General features: G+C 46.3%; 1 protein-coding gene across 3 annotated transcripts in view; it reads left to right on the plus strand.

Moving 5' to 3' along the window:
• Window positions 1-17,189, plus strand: part of poe (E3 ubiquitin-protein ligase-like protein poe) — a 590,397-nt gene that overhangs the window by 421,902 nt on the left and 151,306 nt on the right. For all 3 annotated transcript variants that reach the window (XM_055063706.1, XM_055063707.1, XM_055063708.1), the window contains 2 exons: window positions 1,700-1,933; window positions 8,153-8,548. In XM_055063706.1, coding sequence (XP_054919681.1) covers window positions 1,700-1,933; window positions 8,153-8,548 — 630 coding nt within the window. The remainder of the gene's footprint in view (window positions 1-1,699; window positions 1,934-8,152; window positions 8,549-17,189) is intronic.

A 17,189-nucleotide genomic window follows, 5' to 3' on the forward strand; every position in this document is an offset into this window, starting at 1 on the left:
CAAGCAAACATTTATTAAGAATTGTTTGAAAAATTTATTTAATAGAAATATTTGTAATAAAAATGAGAAAACTCCATTAAAACATAAATGCTGCTTTGCACCAAGAGAACATAAAAAAATTCAAAATATACATTTTGAACAAAAAGGCTATGTACAAGATTCCTGCAAATATGAGCTTTGTATCTGTTGAAGTTTTTTATATACAAAGGAAAATGTAAGCCCTAGTGGCTATTCGGCAGTTTGTAAGAGCCTCACAGCAGCAGCTTTTACGAACCGCCGCGCGCCATTGCGGAGCGCAGTGCCGAGGTCCACTCCCGGCCATCTTTTCCTGCAAAACTCCACTTCTTGCACCGCCCCCATCAAGTGCCCAAATGACGTTGACATCCTGCGGATAAGAACTGTGTCCTTTAGAACACACCGGATATCTTTAGCTCTGAGAGCAACAGTGACAAAACGGTTTGGAGTAGAAAACGAAACTTGCCGGCGGATACCTGTTGATGTTCCAGGGCTATTTGTTGCACTTTTTCCGCCTGTGCTGAAATCTGATAAATCGAAATCATCTTCCGAGTCTGTGCTGCTACCACTATCAAAAAATTATGATGCAGACTCATCAGAATCCGTGGAAATTCGTGGTTTCTGAAGGGCAGCTGCGCGCAACATCGATGCCATGTCATAAGCTACGAGCGCTCATCACGCCTGACTAAAGGGCACTTTAAAAAGCCCCCCTACGGTGGAAAAAAGAAACGCAAAATTGAAACTAGGAAAACAATTTCTCTTTCAGGTGCTAGATAGCGCTAGCTGTCCAAAAGCGCTCTGAGCGTGGCAAAAATTTGAAGTCGAAATCATTGAGAGTTGGTTATAGATAGGTATAGGTGTGGACAGGAAAGTGCTAAGCACTAGGGGGAGAAGGGTCTTTTCTTCAAGCTCTGTGTTCCACCAACAACAGTGGCTGTGAAAAAAACATGTGCTAGTTCAAATAGAGTTAAAGTTATACTTCCTCAGTGATCACTCACGGCAAATGGCCTGAATCATGAGTGAACTGGAGACATGTGTTCAAAGGGCCCCACACTTTTGACCAGTCTTACGATGCCCCATTGTTGTCCGCAATCATGATGCAAACTGCTGTTGTACATGATGCTTTAAAGTAAAAGTCTTGCCGGTTCCCTTTTCAACACTCCGTGAATTATTGAGGGGATAATCTTAAATGTTGCTCTCTGTCCCAGTCACAGAAAATATGAGAATCTGGCGTCTTCAGTTTTACCTTGACAAATCACTTCTGCGAGAACCCCACAAGGTGGACGACAGCATGAAAGGGAATATCATGAAAGGGAAAACTTCAAAGCTTTCTTTCTGAGAAATATGTATAGGTTTCCCTTGTAGCTTCATGCTATAGTTAGATGACAATTTTCCCTTTCAGTTTGGCCTTATATTACAGCTTATTTTTCAGCATTAAGATATTGATGTATCAAATGGTGTTTCTATTCCTTTAAATTCGGTATATCTGGGCTTGTCGCCACAGCATGGCATGATTAATCTGGCACTGAACTGTTGGATTTTGACCTTGTGCAAGAATGCAAAACCTTATACAGTAAGCAGATGCGCATTGTGAAAGTAGAGGCAACAATATACACAGGCTTCCTGTGGAGTGCTGCCTGATTTCACTGAGCATGCTGTAAGTTTACTCAATATGTATGTGCAGGTTCTGGGTACTTTGCTTGAGCACTGGAAGGCAGTGCAGAATGCTGATGCTGACTCATCTGGAGGCAGTTCGAGTGGAAACACTGGGCCTCCACTGCTGAAACCGCACCCTGCTTCACCTCCCCCAGACATGTCTCCTTTCTTTTTGCGGCAGTATGTCAAGGGACATGCTAACGACGTGTTTGAGGCTTACCCTCAACTTTTGACAGAGATGGCCCTGCGCCTGCCATACCAGGTAATATGCAGGGTTGATTCAGTTTGTTTTCTGTTTTAAAGGGTTTGTGTTTTGAAAAGGTGCCATATGGTAGCATCACCTAGTGGCATTATCTGGCAGAGAAAGCCTTGGCACCTTCATGCTATCTGTTAAAATGGACTTACAATCATTGAGAACATACGTTGAGATTATGGTGCACATGAAAAAAAACCACACTTCACATTGTTGGGACCAAGCATGATTTTACACAATAACAAATTATATTTTTAAATTGCTACCGAATGTCACTTAGTGGGCCCAACCAGCCCATTTCCATATCCCTCTTCCTCTATGCTCTCTCTCTCTCTCTCTCTCTCTCTCTCTCTCTCTCTCTCTCTCTCTCTCTCTCTCTCTCTCTCTGCCCACTCTATCACCCTATCCTATATTTTGTGGAGACTGCTTCTACTTGGGTGTCTCACCCTGCTGCCCAAACACAACAGCCAGTGGGACCGTTTAGGATTTTTACTTCGCCAATATACGCTGCCTGACAGTCAGAACAGTTGATATTGTAGACAGCCCTTTAAACTTTCTCTTGGTACATGGTCCTTGGGCTCAAAGGGTCACCTACAAAGTCAACTGTTCCAGTTGTGAGGTAGTGTACATTGGTGAAGGAAAAAAAATGAAACAAAATAATTGCACAACACAAGAACGATGCGGTGATGGCGAGAGAGCTCGTGCTGTTAGGCTGCTGATAGACTGATTATCCCGTTTTTCTCATTACATCATTTCATGAAATCTCATTACAATGTGTGTGTGCGTGCGTGTGTGTGTGTGTAATTTTTTCTTTTTTTTTTGCAACAATCAAAATTGGTTCAGTGGATGCTGAGCAAAATGATCTTTTTCATTTTCTGGTATTTAGATAGGAGCTCCTGAAGTAAAGTTTGGTCAAAAAGGCAAGGACAAGAAACATGCACAATGGGAAAAGCACTAGCTACAAACTCATGGAAGTTTAGTAGGTTGCTCTTGACCTGTCATGTATGTTTCTTATCACGGTATGTTCACACTACAATTCTTTAATGTATATATGTATTACCAACTTGCCTGAGCTACAGCTTTTAAAGCAAACCACATTAATACCTTATCGCCCATCCAGTTTTGTACTTAGTTCATCATAGCTCTAACCTCCCTCAGAAGTCATCTTGATTAAACCATGGAGAGTCAAGCCCATGAAATTCACGTTATTCCTCCTGAGCTTCTGTCAAGATACTTTAATGCTCTGCAGGTGTGCTTCTTCACCACATTGTCGTGTCATCACCAGGACTCATTGCTTTCTAAAATCCCTTGCATTTTCGAAGAATATCCGGCGTCCTTGCAGCCCCCTAAAAAAAGAGAGAAGCGACACATCAGTGAAAAAGCACGAGGCTGCTGCGCTAGCCAGGCCACCTCCGCCGAAGCGACCAGCAGTCATTAGTGACAACCAAATGGAGTCGTGTCCGCATCCGCTCAACGACTTGCCAGTCGTCAGCATCGCCTTTGAAGATTTGTCACCTGTGGACTGCACCGCTACCGAACCATTGCCACCCGTGAAAAATGGCGCTAGCGAGTGCTCCATCACTGCGACTGTGCAGGTGGACAGAGCAGTGCAGGTGTCCTCACAATTCTCGGTTTCGACAGTGGACAAACGAAAGCAAAGTGGCAACTAGACGCAAAGAACGAGACTTCACGCTTATTGAGCAGCACAAGAATACTGTCGACAATTGTGAACAGGAAATACAAAAGCTCAAGGAAGAGTGCTTTGTTCAAGCTTTCCTCCAAGTTATCAAAAAAGCGAAGGAGAAAGACTTGGCTGCGTCGGTATTAATAGAACAAGTTAAGAATGTTGGGAAAAAGAAACCAGCGTGGTCTGATCTGACAGTGCACCACGCTGTGGTTTTGTGTAACCTCTCGACTCATGCACATGAGCATATAAGGACTACAGGCATTCTCCAGCTGCCCAGTCTGCGTTTTATGGGCTTATCACATAGAGAAGTCGGCGTGACGGGACTTGTGAAGCAAAGGCTGTCAGCCGAGCTCGCTTCTCATCCCTCATCGCATGCCAGGGCGTGCTCGTTAATAGTAGACGAAATGCGCGTGAAACAGAGGCTACTTTACTATAAACAAAGGGACGCCTTCATCGGCAAAGTAGACTATGGTGGGAGCTTTCCTAAAAAAACAACAAATGAGCCTGTGCTGGCCAACTCACCTCTGTGCTTTGTCCTCAACGACCTTTCAGTTTCGTTCAAAGCACCTGTGGCCTACTTTTTCACAAGAAATTGCACTGGCCGCGAGCTGCACACGCTCATGCGACACATCCTGAAGGAAGTTGAAGACATAGGATTTTTCGTCCTGCGTATTGTCACCGACAAGCACAAAATCAATGTCTTAGCATTCCAACTTCTATGCAACGGAAGCCTCATGCATTGCATTGAGCACCCAGGAACACCGAATCGAAAGCTTTTCCTAGCATTCTATCAGTGCCACTTGGTCAAAAATGTGCAATCACAGTTTTTGTCGCGTGACATCAGAAAAGGTGGTGAAATAACGACAAACCACTTGAAGAGCCTCTACAAAATGCAGCAAGGCAGCCTTGTAAAGCCAGTTCGATTTCTAACAAGAAAACGCATGTTCCCCACAAATATTGCATCACAAATATTGCGTACACATTAGAGAAACTTATCCGCATTCTTCTCGCAAGAAGAAGGCACCGGAATCAACCTTTGAAGGAGGCTGTGAATAAAGCCACTGCAATACTCCGCGAGCCCAAAACCTTGATGTGCTCAACGCCAGCATACCAAGAGAACCTGCTGCAACTGTTGCTTACAGTTTTTTTGCCAAAGTGTTTGAAATAAAACCGCTGTCACAAAAGACCCTCAAACTGTAAGCTATGATCTCACAATTGGGCGCTTTTTGGTGAAGGGCTGACTCTCCACAACATGTCTTGTGTTGCTTACTTCTGATGCACATTGTCTACAAACATCAATTCAACGTGCAATTTTATTTTATAGTTCCATGTCAAATACGCACGCCAAACCTGTCTCCACGAGCGCGCGCGCAAACAGCGTTGTCCCGTTGCCTGCTCAGGGACGGTATGGGTAGGCAGCACGATCTGGTGGCGGGCGCATGAACTAGGCAGTATGAATGGCGCGCTTTGTTCCTCCCGTGAGTGGGCGGGCATGAAAAAAATGTAGCAGGCTATGGTGTAACCTAGTCCACCGCCTGTCTTCCCGTTTTCTGCGTTTATTCAATCAGCATGGAAGCGCCGACTGCGAAAACACGCCGAGGCCACCATGATGCCGCATTTAAGAGGAAAGTTATCATGTGCGCGGAGACGGACATAAATCGGGCCGCATCACGAGTGTTCGGAGTTCCCGTACACTTGCGTGCGGGACTGGCACAAACACAAGAATATTTCCGCCAGCAAAGCACCAAGGAAGGGTTTCAGTGGACCAAAGCACGTAGCTTCGCCGAAATAGAAGAGCTGCTCGCATAATACGTGCAAGAACGGTACAGCGGCCTGTTATAACCGACCTGCTCAAAGTACGGGCGATGCAGTTAGCCCCTACAGAAAGGGCTAATGCGGAGTGACTTCAAAGCGAGCAGGTGCTGGCTATCAAATTTTATGAAAAGAAAAGGCTTTTCTCTTCAAAGGCGGACAGGTATATGCCAAAAATTGTCCGAAGAATATGAAAAGAAATTGCACAGTTTTCAGCAGTACGTTTTGAAGTTGTGCCATAGAAACAACTACCACTTCGGACAGATTGGAAATGCTGATCAGACGCCGCTCTACTTTGACATGCCCGCCACCACAACCGTTGAAAAGAAGGGGGCGCAGCAAGTGCATGTTTTGTCTTCCAGCCACGAAAAAAACTAGTCACCACAATGCTGCCCCCGTGTCTTATCTTCAGACGGAAGACACTCCCGAATCCCGAAAGGAATCGTGTTTCCAAGTGGCATGATTGTGCGTGTAAATGAAAAAGGTTGGATGACCACGGACTTGGTTGCGGACTGGATTGAGAATGTTTAGCGGAAGAGACCCGGCAGCAGTTTGGGTCTGCGTGGGATGCTTGTGCTTAACATGTTCAGGTGCCACCTTGACCAGCGCATCAAGGACAAGCTGGCTGCTTGCAACACCGACCTTGTCGTGATACCCGGTGGCGCGACATCGCAGCCCCAGCCGCTCGATGTTTGTTTGAACAAGCCAGTGTAAGATAGAATTCGGGCACCATACACCAGATGGCTTGTCAGTGGCTGTCACGAATTAAGGCCCACCAATAAAATTAAGCATGCCTCGCTGCAGGACTTTGCTGGATGTGTGAAAGATGCATGATGCACAATCCCGTCTGCCATGGTCAACAAGGCCTTTAAAAAGTGCGGGATTTCGGATGCCATGGACGACATCAAGGATGAAATGCTTCGGTCTGTTGATAGCGATAAGGAGTTGTCTGATAGGGACGACGAGTGATATCTATTGCTCCATGCGACTCGTACCGGCACAGTGAAAATCTTGGCGGCAAGGTACGCCGCTTCCATTTGTGTTTTTATTCATCGCAATTTTAGTGTAATGGGAATAAATCTGTTTTTTCCCAATGAGAGAAAATAGTATTTCTGCATGAAAGCACGAGGTGCGCAGTATCATGCTCTCTCTCTCTCTCTCTCTCTCTCTCTCTCTCTCTCTCTCTCTCTCTCTCTCTCTCTCTCTCTCTCTCTCTCTCTCTCTCTCTCTTTTTTGGTCATGGAAAATGGGTGCGCGTTAAAATCGAGTAAATACAGTATTTCTGAAATAGCTTGTTTTAACTTTGAATGGTTTTCTCGACTTCGATAAAAAGAGGTTCAGGGCCCCTTTAATCAAAATCAATTACATGCAAAGAGCATGTCATGGGTTGAACTATGGGTTGAGTCTTTTATGAAATGCGTGAATGACAGTGTTTATGATGTGCAGCATTTATGATTATTTTTCATGAGTTCAGCAATGTTAAAATGTAAGGAAAAATAATACAGTAGAATATTGTTCATACATTTCTGAAAATCATGCAAGAAAAAAAATGTACTAACTCTGAAAATGTACGATTGAAATTCACTAAAAAATTTGAGACTCAACTGCAGTTGACATCTACGCAATGCTAAGCGAAGCTTTTTGGGAACTATTGCAGCATGAGGTGCTGATGCACACCAGTGGGGCCTGCACGGCCTGAGACGCATGTTGTCGTTTTTGCTTCTTCAACAAACCTATGTTTACACTCCTCGAATTCATCCTGGGTCAACAATCTCCCTGGGCAGAGCATTTCGGAGAGAAGTTTTGATGTGCCCTCTCAGCGAGAGACGCCAATGCATGTTGACCTGGTTTGGCCCAAGAGGCTTAAGGCACGCTTGTTTTGTTTTCCTATTGCATAGTGCTTTAAGATGGCAGCGGGATACTGAAACAAAATTGAGCTGGTAGGCTACACCAGAGCGAAACATGATAATCACTTCATGCTGCCTGCAGCAGGAAACGGTGGCATGTTTGGGCTATGGTCTGTTAAAAGCGTGCAGTACACTTACGTCACTATGCCATATGCGCAATCAGACAGCTAGATAAATGAAGACGCTTATCGCGATAAGGTTGATCGCAACAGCTGGGGACACAATGTGCAACAACCTGCATGGTTTGCCATTAGGAAAGTGACTGTGTGCTGGCATTCTTAAATTACACGGGCTAGCGACTATTGCAAGGAAGCTACCATGGTGGGCATCTACTGCTCTCGATCGTGCGTACTTCGCACCTTTTCTTATTTGTGTGAGATCTAGCAACTGGTAAACATAGCAAACGATTGCACTTTGGCGATGTACTGAAAGTTGGTGCTGAAAGATAGTGTTTTCCAGGAGCATATTAACTGGTAAAAAAGTAACTTAACTGTATTGAGTAATTTCTTGAGTTCTCGATTGCGAACGTTGGTGCCGGGAAATTGCACGAAATGGGATCGTATCAGCAAGGTTCTACTATGCTTGTTGCTTAATCTCCTAATAACCACTACCACTATTGATTGTCATAAATATTCTCAGTCTGATCATGACAATTATTCATAGCATTTTATAATTTTGGCAGCAAGATTAAAATGAGTTTACGAGACCTGCTATGCTGTCATTTGCCTCTCATGTGCTGTGCCACTGCAGTTAATTTGCTATCAACAGGCTTTTTATTAATGTAGGCTTCTTATGTTTATGGCCATCTATTTTCATGCATAGGTGAAGAAGGTGTGGGCTGTGGTGCCCCCTGGCTGCGTAGCACCCAGTTTCGGTTCGACATGGTATTCATACCTGTGCGAGTACATGATGGTGCAGCAAACACCCTTCATCCGGCGTCAAGTGCGGAAGCTGCTGCTCTTCCTGTGTGGCTCCAAGGAGAAGTACAGGCAGCTGCGTGACCTCCATGCGCTTGAGTCACATCTAGCAGGTGCCCGCACGGTGTGTGGGGCCAGTGGGACCACCGCACCTTCAATGGGCACAGCTGCACTGCCGTATGATGCCCTTATCTTGGTGGTGGAGCATCTCAAGGCATGTGCCGAAGTGGCTACCTCACGCACAGCTAACTGGCAGCGCTACTGCCAGCATGACAACACAGTTCTGCCCTTCCTCTTTCAGGTAAAATAGGGCAATCTGCCAGTGTTCCTGAAAACTTAATTGGGATGTGGATAGGGTAGAAAATGTTTAATGTTAGGCAGTCTGAGCACTTACCTTATTTTATGGTGTACAAGATTGTATGTATGCGTGTAAGTATTGTGGGGTTTCAAACATGCTCTTGGCACAAAGGAATGACAACACAGTAGTGCAAACAATCAAAAGGGCATTTATTGCACCTTTTGTTACTGATAGCAATTATATGAACACTCCAGGCGTATTTCTGCCGTCGGCGTCGCCATGAGGTTCTGTTTGAGTGAAAGCATGTGAGGGTGAGCCGGGGAACACGGTTCAATCTTACGTGCGCCAGTGAGGAACGCCGCCCAGATGCGTGCCCTCTCCTGTGGCGCATAAGGCAGGGGGGTGAGGCGAGAGAGGAGGGGCGTTCTTCTCCGGCGGCTGCTAGGACGCCTCGATGTTCTCCTCACCCGCTGCTCCATACAGAGTGGAGACAACCGCTGCGTCTACTACGGCGTTGGCCACGTGAATCGCAGACGCTGTAGTAGACGCCTTTGGCGGACGCCGTAGGGTCGCATTTCTGGCGCTCGTGTGTCTCAAAAGCAGTCTGCAACGTGGCTAAAGTGCGCGCCCACGTGGGCTTAATCTTCAAAGTGAACTGCGATGTTTGCAGAGTGCGTGTAGTGCCGGTAGCTTCGTATGCACTGCTTTCGACGTTTTGTACGCGTTGAAGCGACAGATGCACGGAGGTCAATCGACTCGCAGCTGCTGCAACGATTCCTAACCCCAGCTTTTTCACAGACAGTTTCCGCTATCATCGAGCAAGGTGTGTTCATGTTTACAGTGCGTACATGACACCATGCTGGTTAATTTAGTTAAAACACGTTGATAGGCTAATTGGTTTGAATCCATGACAGAATGTGAAAGCATGACTGAACAAGGACGTAGAAAGAAGCAGACACACAAAGACAGTGCTGTCTCCGTGTGTCTGTTTCTTTCTACGTCCTCATTGATTCTCACTTACACATTCCATCATTGTTAATTTAGTTAGTAATCAAATTTTTACAAGTTTATGCGGCCGATAAAACTGCTATCCTTACTTTATACAGCTATCTACTAATTTGCTATCGCAATCGGTGCTACGCCTTTCGGGCGGAACTGCGAATTTTTATAAGGCAATGCCAGTTAGCCGAATTACAACTAATGGAACATGCCAATGGGCAATGACGAATCGAGGAAGTCTTGACTCTCCCTGACAGGATATCAAGCGAATAGGTTTGCCCCATGCTGGACGCCAATGCACAATGGTTCATACGTACAGTCACACAAATGGTGACACGTTCAAACGATTATGTTTGTCCATCTCGGTGCCCCACTCGAATCTCCGGCTGGGAACACTACTCCTTTAAAGGGACACTAAAGGTTACTATTAAGTCAACGTGGACTGTTGAAATACCATCACAGAAACCTCGAAACGCTTGTTTCGTGCCAAGGAGGGACTTATTTTAAGAGAAAATGCGTTCTGAAGCGTCCGCGTACCTCTAGCGCAGTTCAAATCGCCCGCCCTCCGATCGAGGAGTACTGACATCATGGTCTCATAGTGACGTTGCGCCATCGGTGAGTAGAACGGCGTCCGCAGACGGCGCTACGGCTTTTCTGCGCAAAACGCAAACGCGCGGCCAGAAACAGAGCCAAGACAGAGCCGACAGCAGAGCGAAAGCGCGAGTATGGTGGCTAGCGGAAGGAGAAACGAATTACATCCCACATTACTTCCCACGGCACACGGAGAGTCCGTTTTCGTTAAACTATAGGCTGCGGTGAGCTCGCAGCGTGGTCGGCGTGGTCTGTGAGAAGTGACGAGCCTTTTCGCACTCGCAACAGGGCATAACAAAGTGCGAATCGACGCAAAACTCTGCCTAGAAACGTGCTTCGCCACAACCAGGGCTCAATACGACCAAAGCTGGCACGACCCAGATGTCGTTTCCCGCACCGCCACCAGGCTCCGCTACTATACCTCAAACTCCAGTGCAAGACGCCCATAAGCTGGTACTTCATTCTATGACGCAAACTTCGACGCTCGTCGCAATGGACCCTGACACCGACAGATTGGCTCGCGATGGTGGGCTCAACTTCAGCGATTTGAGCACCGACGAGCGCGACCTGCTGCTGAGAGCTCGCACTGCCGGCGTCGTTGCGTACTACGACGGCGGCCTCGACACCGGCTCTCCGGAGCGGGAACGCAACGAGGGCTTCCCACGACATCACATGGACGTGGCATTCTTGCTGCTTGTTCCAAATGAAAGTTTCGCGAGCCAGCAGAACCCTCACAGCACAACGCGATAACGAAACTACTGAAACTCCAAAGCCAGCGCGGCGCAGAGTCGAGCGCGCTGAGTCGAGCGAAAACGAAACCTTTCGAACACCCATATTACTGAAGGGTAACGTCAAAATGTTATTTTTTCTTAGAATCGAATAGACGTAGACAAGTAGCATTTTTTTCCGTCTTATAATCGAATGAAATGATATTTTTAATACGAGTAGTTGCGTATTAGTAACACAAATTATGAGGAGTGCTTTCGTCATCGGGCTAGTACCGGAATGTCGCTGGGGGGTCTCAAATCGTGTCATGCATTTACCTCAATTTCTCGGTTACTAAAGCTCTGTTCGCGATTATATTGACGCCTTAGACGTTCTAGAACATTGCTCTACCACTTTAACTTGAGTTTCTGGTAACCTTTAGTGTCCCTTTAAGGAGGGCGCGGGGTGCTTGGTTTGAGATTTGAGCTGCTTTTGTGGCATGCAGCTGTGTAAAACTTTTCAGACGCAATCTTCAGCATGTATCGTATAAACTGCAATTGTCTGTTTAAAATGGCCAAACCTGGTGAGGGGCCCTTCAATGCTGAACAGTTTTGGTTGAGGAACCAGGCAGTGTGTGTACATGCATGAAAAAAATATAAGTCACACTATTGTATATGTTGCACCAGCAGAAATGTTTAAAAAACATATATAATGCAGCATACACTAGGAAACACACTAGTTGTAGTAGATGAATGAAAAGAAAGGGGGTTAACCAAGCGGCCTGATTTTTATTAGTCATATCATAAGAAGTTAGCAAACACTGACGCCAAGGACAACATAGAGGAAATTACTTGTGCTTAATAAATGAAATAAAGAAACGATAAATTAATGGAAATGAAAGTGGATGAAAAAGCCACTTGCCGCAGATGGGGAACGATCCCACAACCTTCGCATTTCGCATGCAATGCTCTACCAATTGAGCTACCGCGGTGCCGTTTCCCCATCCACTTTCTTGGGTATTTATGTTTACTAGTAGAACCCTGGGAGTGCTAGCCAGCGCCACCACTCACAAACCTTGGCGACGGATGTGGAACATCCTTTTTGCCGTAGGCGTCACGAGAATGGGATCTTTTTGGGTGAAGGCAACTGGCCTATAAACCCACACATGCTACCTGAACGTATCGATGTTGCCGGATTCGAGACCCTCGTTATGTAATGAACGAGAAGAAAGGGGCTTAACCAAGGGGCCCGATGTTTATTATTCATATCATAAGAAGCCAGCAAACACTGACATTTCCATTAATTTATCGTTTCTTTATTTCATTTATTAAGCGCAAGTAATTGTGCTGCTCTGTGTTGCTCGTTTAGTGCTCACAGGGGTGAGCATAGGAAAGATGCCGCCATGCATGCGTTTCTTTTTGTTTTCTTTTTTTGGAGATTCACGAAAACTAATTGCCTCTGGTTGGCGATAAGATGAAGATTAGCAGAAGTTTGTCACAAGTTTTACTTTTTTGACGGGCACACAACCACACAGTTTTCTTGGGTGCGCTCACCTACACTGTTCGATTAGGCTATGGACGTAAATGTTAGTGTAAGAGCAGGTACATTTGACAATTGCGAAATATTCTCATGTGCGCATTTTCTAAGCCTTATGTGTATAACAATGCATCAAATTTTAATTCTTATAAGTTTATTTCCTTTTTTTTATTGTTGTTCTTCATGAATAAACAGTACATATATACCAATGCAAAATATTTTTTCTCACTTTACGGTCACCCTAGAAAAATTACGGTAAATTTTTTCGAAATAGGTCCCTCAGTAGAATTGTAATCTGCAATAAAAAAAATTGACCCTGGCCGGTCACTTATGGCTGAAAAAATCAACCCTCAAGGGTGAATGGCATCAAACTCTTTTGGTAATTGGACTTGTTTTGCTGCATACCATTTAATTTCAACAAACCTCATAGAGTGGCAAGCATCCAACCGAAGCAAAGTGGCCCAGTTCATATTGCTATAGTCATCAGCAGAAACCGTATGGGAACAAGACGAGCTTTGTGCCTACTTGGGGCTTTTCTAACTAATCGTAGAATGACATCACTTTCAAATAACATCACCTCTCGAATCTGCCACCGCAACTTTTTGAATCCTTCAAGCACAAGCGAGGTTAGATATACCTAGTTATCGGACCAATAAGCAGCTTTCTCTCTCCTTTCATTTCCACTTGCACACTAGAAACTTGCACAGAGAAGATGGCTAGGGGCCAAAGGGAGCAAATCCTCGCTGGCCCCCACCTAAAGGTTGAACATCTCGGTGGAGAGATGGCTAGGGGCGGCACCCTGCAGCTACGCTTTTCATCTCAGAGGCCACGTGCAGCAGCTGCAGCAACATGCAACTATCATGTGTAGACCGGCAGTGCAAAGATGAAATGATTTTTTTTTCTCTTTTCGAGATTGCAGACATATATATTTTTCATTTATTCAATTCAAATTAGCAATAATCGTATTACTGAGAATTTCCTCACAATCACGAGATCAGCCAATACCTATTGTGGGGCTTCGCTTCTTGTGATGGCACTGCATGATGACATTGGAAAAGAGGGAGCAAGCAATTTTTCACAGCTTTTGACACAAGATTGTGAATTTCCTACTGCATGCAATGTAATAATATTTGGCTCACATGTTCAAAGGAACCTCGATAAAAGATTGGGAATGTTTTCTTACTATGTTCAAAAAGTGTTTCAGGGCACTTTAAAGCCTTTATTTGTGCATTCACTGCTGCGCATGACACCGCTTTCACCACCGGCCTTCAGAATTGCATTTTTGCCATCCATGACTGCGCTGATAGTATCCACGGTTTTGTCCGTAGTGGTTGCAGTAAACAGTAGTTTTGTTTTGGCTCAGCATGCGTCGGCCGCATTTCTTCACAATTGTGTAGTCACCATTCGGGATGGCATCAATAGCGACCACAGTTTAGTCCGCAGTGGTTGCACCAGTCAGTAGTTTCGTTCCAACTCATTGCACACATTGGCCACGTGCCTTCAGAACTGCATGGTCTCTATCCATGATAGCATCAATAGTGACCATACTTTCATCCGCAGTGGTTGCGGCAAACAGTGGTGTTTTTACTCAGTGCAGTGCGCACAATGTCAAGCATGGTGGAAGCCGTTGAGGAGGAAGAGTGATTCTACACTGCCATCAAACACACCAGCTACCTCACAATGCTGTCACCAACCAGCTCATTGCCAAAAAAATAGTCTGGATGTGCAGAAGGTAGTGAAAAGCATGTCTCGCATGAATATGCGTCTTGCACTGCGGCCAGCCACACTGGAAAGGAAGTCGTGAGGCCTTCATTGCTATGAGCGCCAATCAGTCACAAGATGACAAAAATTGCAGCTTTCACACTACTTTTGTGCAAAATAGAAACAGGATTTGCTGATTCAGTCAGGAAATAAAAGTTTCAATGTAGTAAGCATTTGTTTACAGTGGAACCCCGAGTATACGACTTTCTCGGGACCGCGAAAAAACGTCGTAAAATTCGGGCGTCGTAAAATCCGAACATAAATTATGCCTATAAAAATGCTACTTATTTCGCTCAACGGATTTACGAGAAACTTCAATGTAAACTACTGACATACCCTGCAGGGCTTGGAAACCCAAATTACCAAAAAAGTAAATGCGATAAGAATTAATGCTGCAGTGCAGGTACCAATCATGCTTTATTCAAACGAAGCTTTACAGCACTCCACTGCCCACTGTCGCAATTCCCGCCAACCGGCGCGAACTTTAAAAAAAGTCGGTAAGTTTCTTTGGGACCTTGTTTGATCCGTGAACCAAGAGCTTTCACTTGAGTTAGGCAACGTCCAAAAGGAGGTCCTCTGCGGCGTCGCGTGAACAGATGAAGTTCCGGATGCCGTCTATGTGCCGTAGCACCCCGGCGAACGGGGTAGACAGAGGTACGGCATCTGTGGCGTCGTCGTTGTCCTCGTCCGATGTCGCAGTGGTATTGGCACTAGGCAAAGCCTCCTCGATTGCGTCGTCCAGCGACACCTCGCCGCAGATTGCAACGGTGTCGTCGGCCTCCACGTACTCGGCGAAGGTCGTGGTGAAGTTTAAACCCTCGAAATCGTTGTCGGCGAAGCCTGCATCGGCCTCGAGCGGCATCGAGGTTGTTGCGTCCCCAGCAGAGGAGGCAGTCTCTCGCTTAAAGCCAGAGTGCTTGAACGAGTTAGCGATTGTGCTTTGCGACACTGCGTTCCACAAACTGGCAATAAAATGCATGGCGTCGAGCACAGTGATCTTTTTTTCCAAACCGCTGCACTCCATAGCCGCCAGCCGACGCTGCACTAACTGCTTCCGGTACCCTTGCTTGACGCACTTAACGATGCCGCCATCCAGCGGGGCTGCATCGGCTTGTGCAGTTGGGCGGAAAGAAAAACAACCTTTATGTTCCTCAGGCTGGACATATCGGGTGGGTGGCACGGTGCGGTGCGTTGTCCACGAAAAGCAATATTTTCCTTGCCTTGGCACCCATAGTGTTATCCAGCTGCTGCAAAAAATTGCTGAAGGGCGAAGACGTCATCCACGCCTTTTTGTTGAAGTTGTAGCTGCACGGCAGTGTCTTCAAGTTCTTCAAGCACCGTGGCTTTGCAAACTTTCCAACAACGAGAACTGGCAGCGCTCGGAACCGTCCTCGTTAGCACAGAATGGTGCCGTCGCACGCTCTTTACTACGCTTGCCACCATGATAGCTGTCACCCTTAAACGCAAGGGTTTGCTCGGGCTGCATATGGTAAAAAATACCGCTCTCACTGGCGTTTAAAACGTCGCAGGGCTTGTTCGCAGCAATCATCTCCGGCAGCGACTCCATCCACTCGTTCACCGTTGAAACGTCCACGGAAATGCTTTCTCCGCAGGAGCGGCTGTACACAATCCTGTTTCGTTTTTTAAAGCGATCCAGCCACCCGTTCGATGCCTGAAAGTCGTCAATGCCCAGACGTAATGCCACAAGGTCCGCTTTTTCTTTTAGAATAACGCCGCCAATGTTGATCGCAGAACTCCGTGCTTGATGGAGCCACTTGACGAGAACTTTTTCTAACTTCTCATGTTGTCCTTCTTTTGCTGCTTTCCACTTGAGCCCGAACTTGTTGGCATTCTGCAGTATCACCGCTTTGTTTGCCAGGATCGTCTTAAGCGAAGATTCGGGTATCTTAAGGTCCCCGACAATGCTGGCTTTCATGGCTGCATGCCGCTTTTCTTCTTCCTCGATAATATTCAGCTGATCGTCGAGCGACAGAACTGTCCACTTTCGGGACATCGTGTGTCGCGTTGCTCCACACAACACAAAACCTCCGCTGAACGCTGGTCACTAGGATTACGACGAAGAGCACGTGCAATAAACTGGAAGGAGAGAAACGCTTCCCCAACGCGACGAGAGGTGACGCCGCCGAGAAGAGAAGGAGAAAGTTATTGTAGTGAAGAAACGGCACTATTTCAGCACAGCGAGCGTCGCGGGCGGCTGCTGGTAGGGGGGAGAGAAACGCTTCACCAACACGACGAGAGGCGCCACCACTGAGAAGAGAGGAAGAAAGGGATTGTGGAGAAGAAAAGGTGTTGTTTCAGCACAGCGAGCGTCGTGGGCGGCTGCTGGTGGGGGAGAGAGAAACGAATTATGAGACGAGGCAGGGGAGAAAGCTGCACCGGAGCGAACCGATCGAGTGGTGTCACGCGCTTCGCATGCAGAGAGACGGGAGTGAGGAGAGAGCCCCGCGGCACTTTTCTTTCGTCCACCGTTCCATCCTGGGCTTTGCAAGGGTCGTCGTGTAACACAGCTCGGGCGTAAAATTTCATCAGATAACCGGGGTTTTTAATGCATTGCTTCTATGAGAACTTCGCCAGGACTGCGCTAATCCGTCGTGAAACCCGGGTCGTCGCAAAACCGGGAGACGTATAACCGGGTTTCCACTGTATATAACACTTGATACCTTCGATAATTGGACATTCGGATAATTCGGACATTTTCTTTTGGTCTCGTGAAAAACCAAAATAATGAGGTTTTACTGTAATCTGGTAGGAAATACTCTTCGCGCTGCCGTATGGTGTTTGCTGGCAAAATGTCATTCCAGCCTTACTTTAGCTAGCATACATTCCCTGCTGGTGCCAGCACAACACAGAGCCTGCTTCCCATGCATGCATGACTTATGTAGTGTATTGTGCGTAAAACGTGCCTGAAGAATGGGCGCTTCTGATGCTCACTCGGCATCTCTCCCTTACAGCATGCAAAGTGCTAAGGCATTTTCACCTGGCAGATTTACTTTTGATGCTCCTAGCTATCGGACTCTGGGACCCACCTGTT

This window comes from Dermacentor andersoni, chromosome 1, assembly GCF_023375885.2.
Source record: "Dermacentor andersoni chromosome 1, qqDerAnde1_hic_scaffold, whole genome shotgun sequence".
Classification (NCBI taxonomy): Eukaryota; Metazoa; Arthropoda; class Arachnida; order Ixodida; family Ixodidae; genus Dermacentor; species Dermacentor andersoni.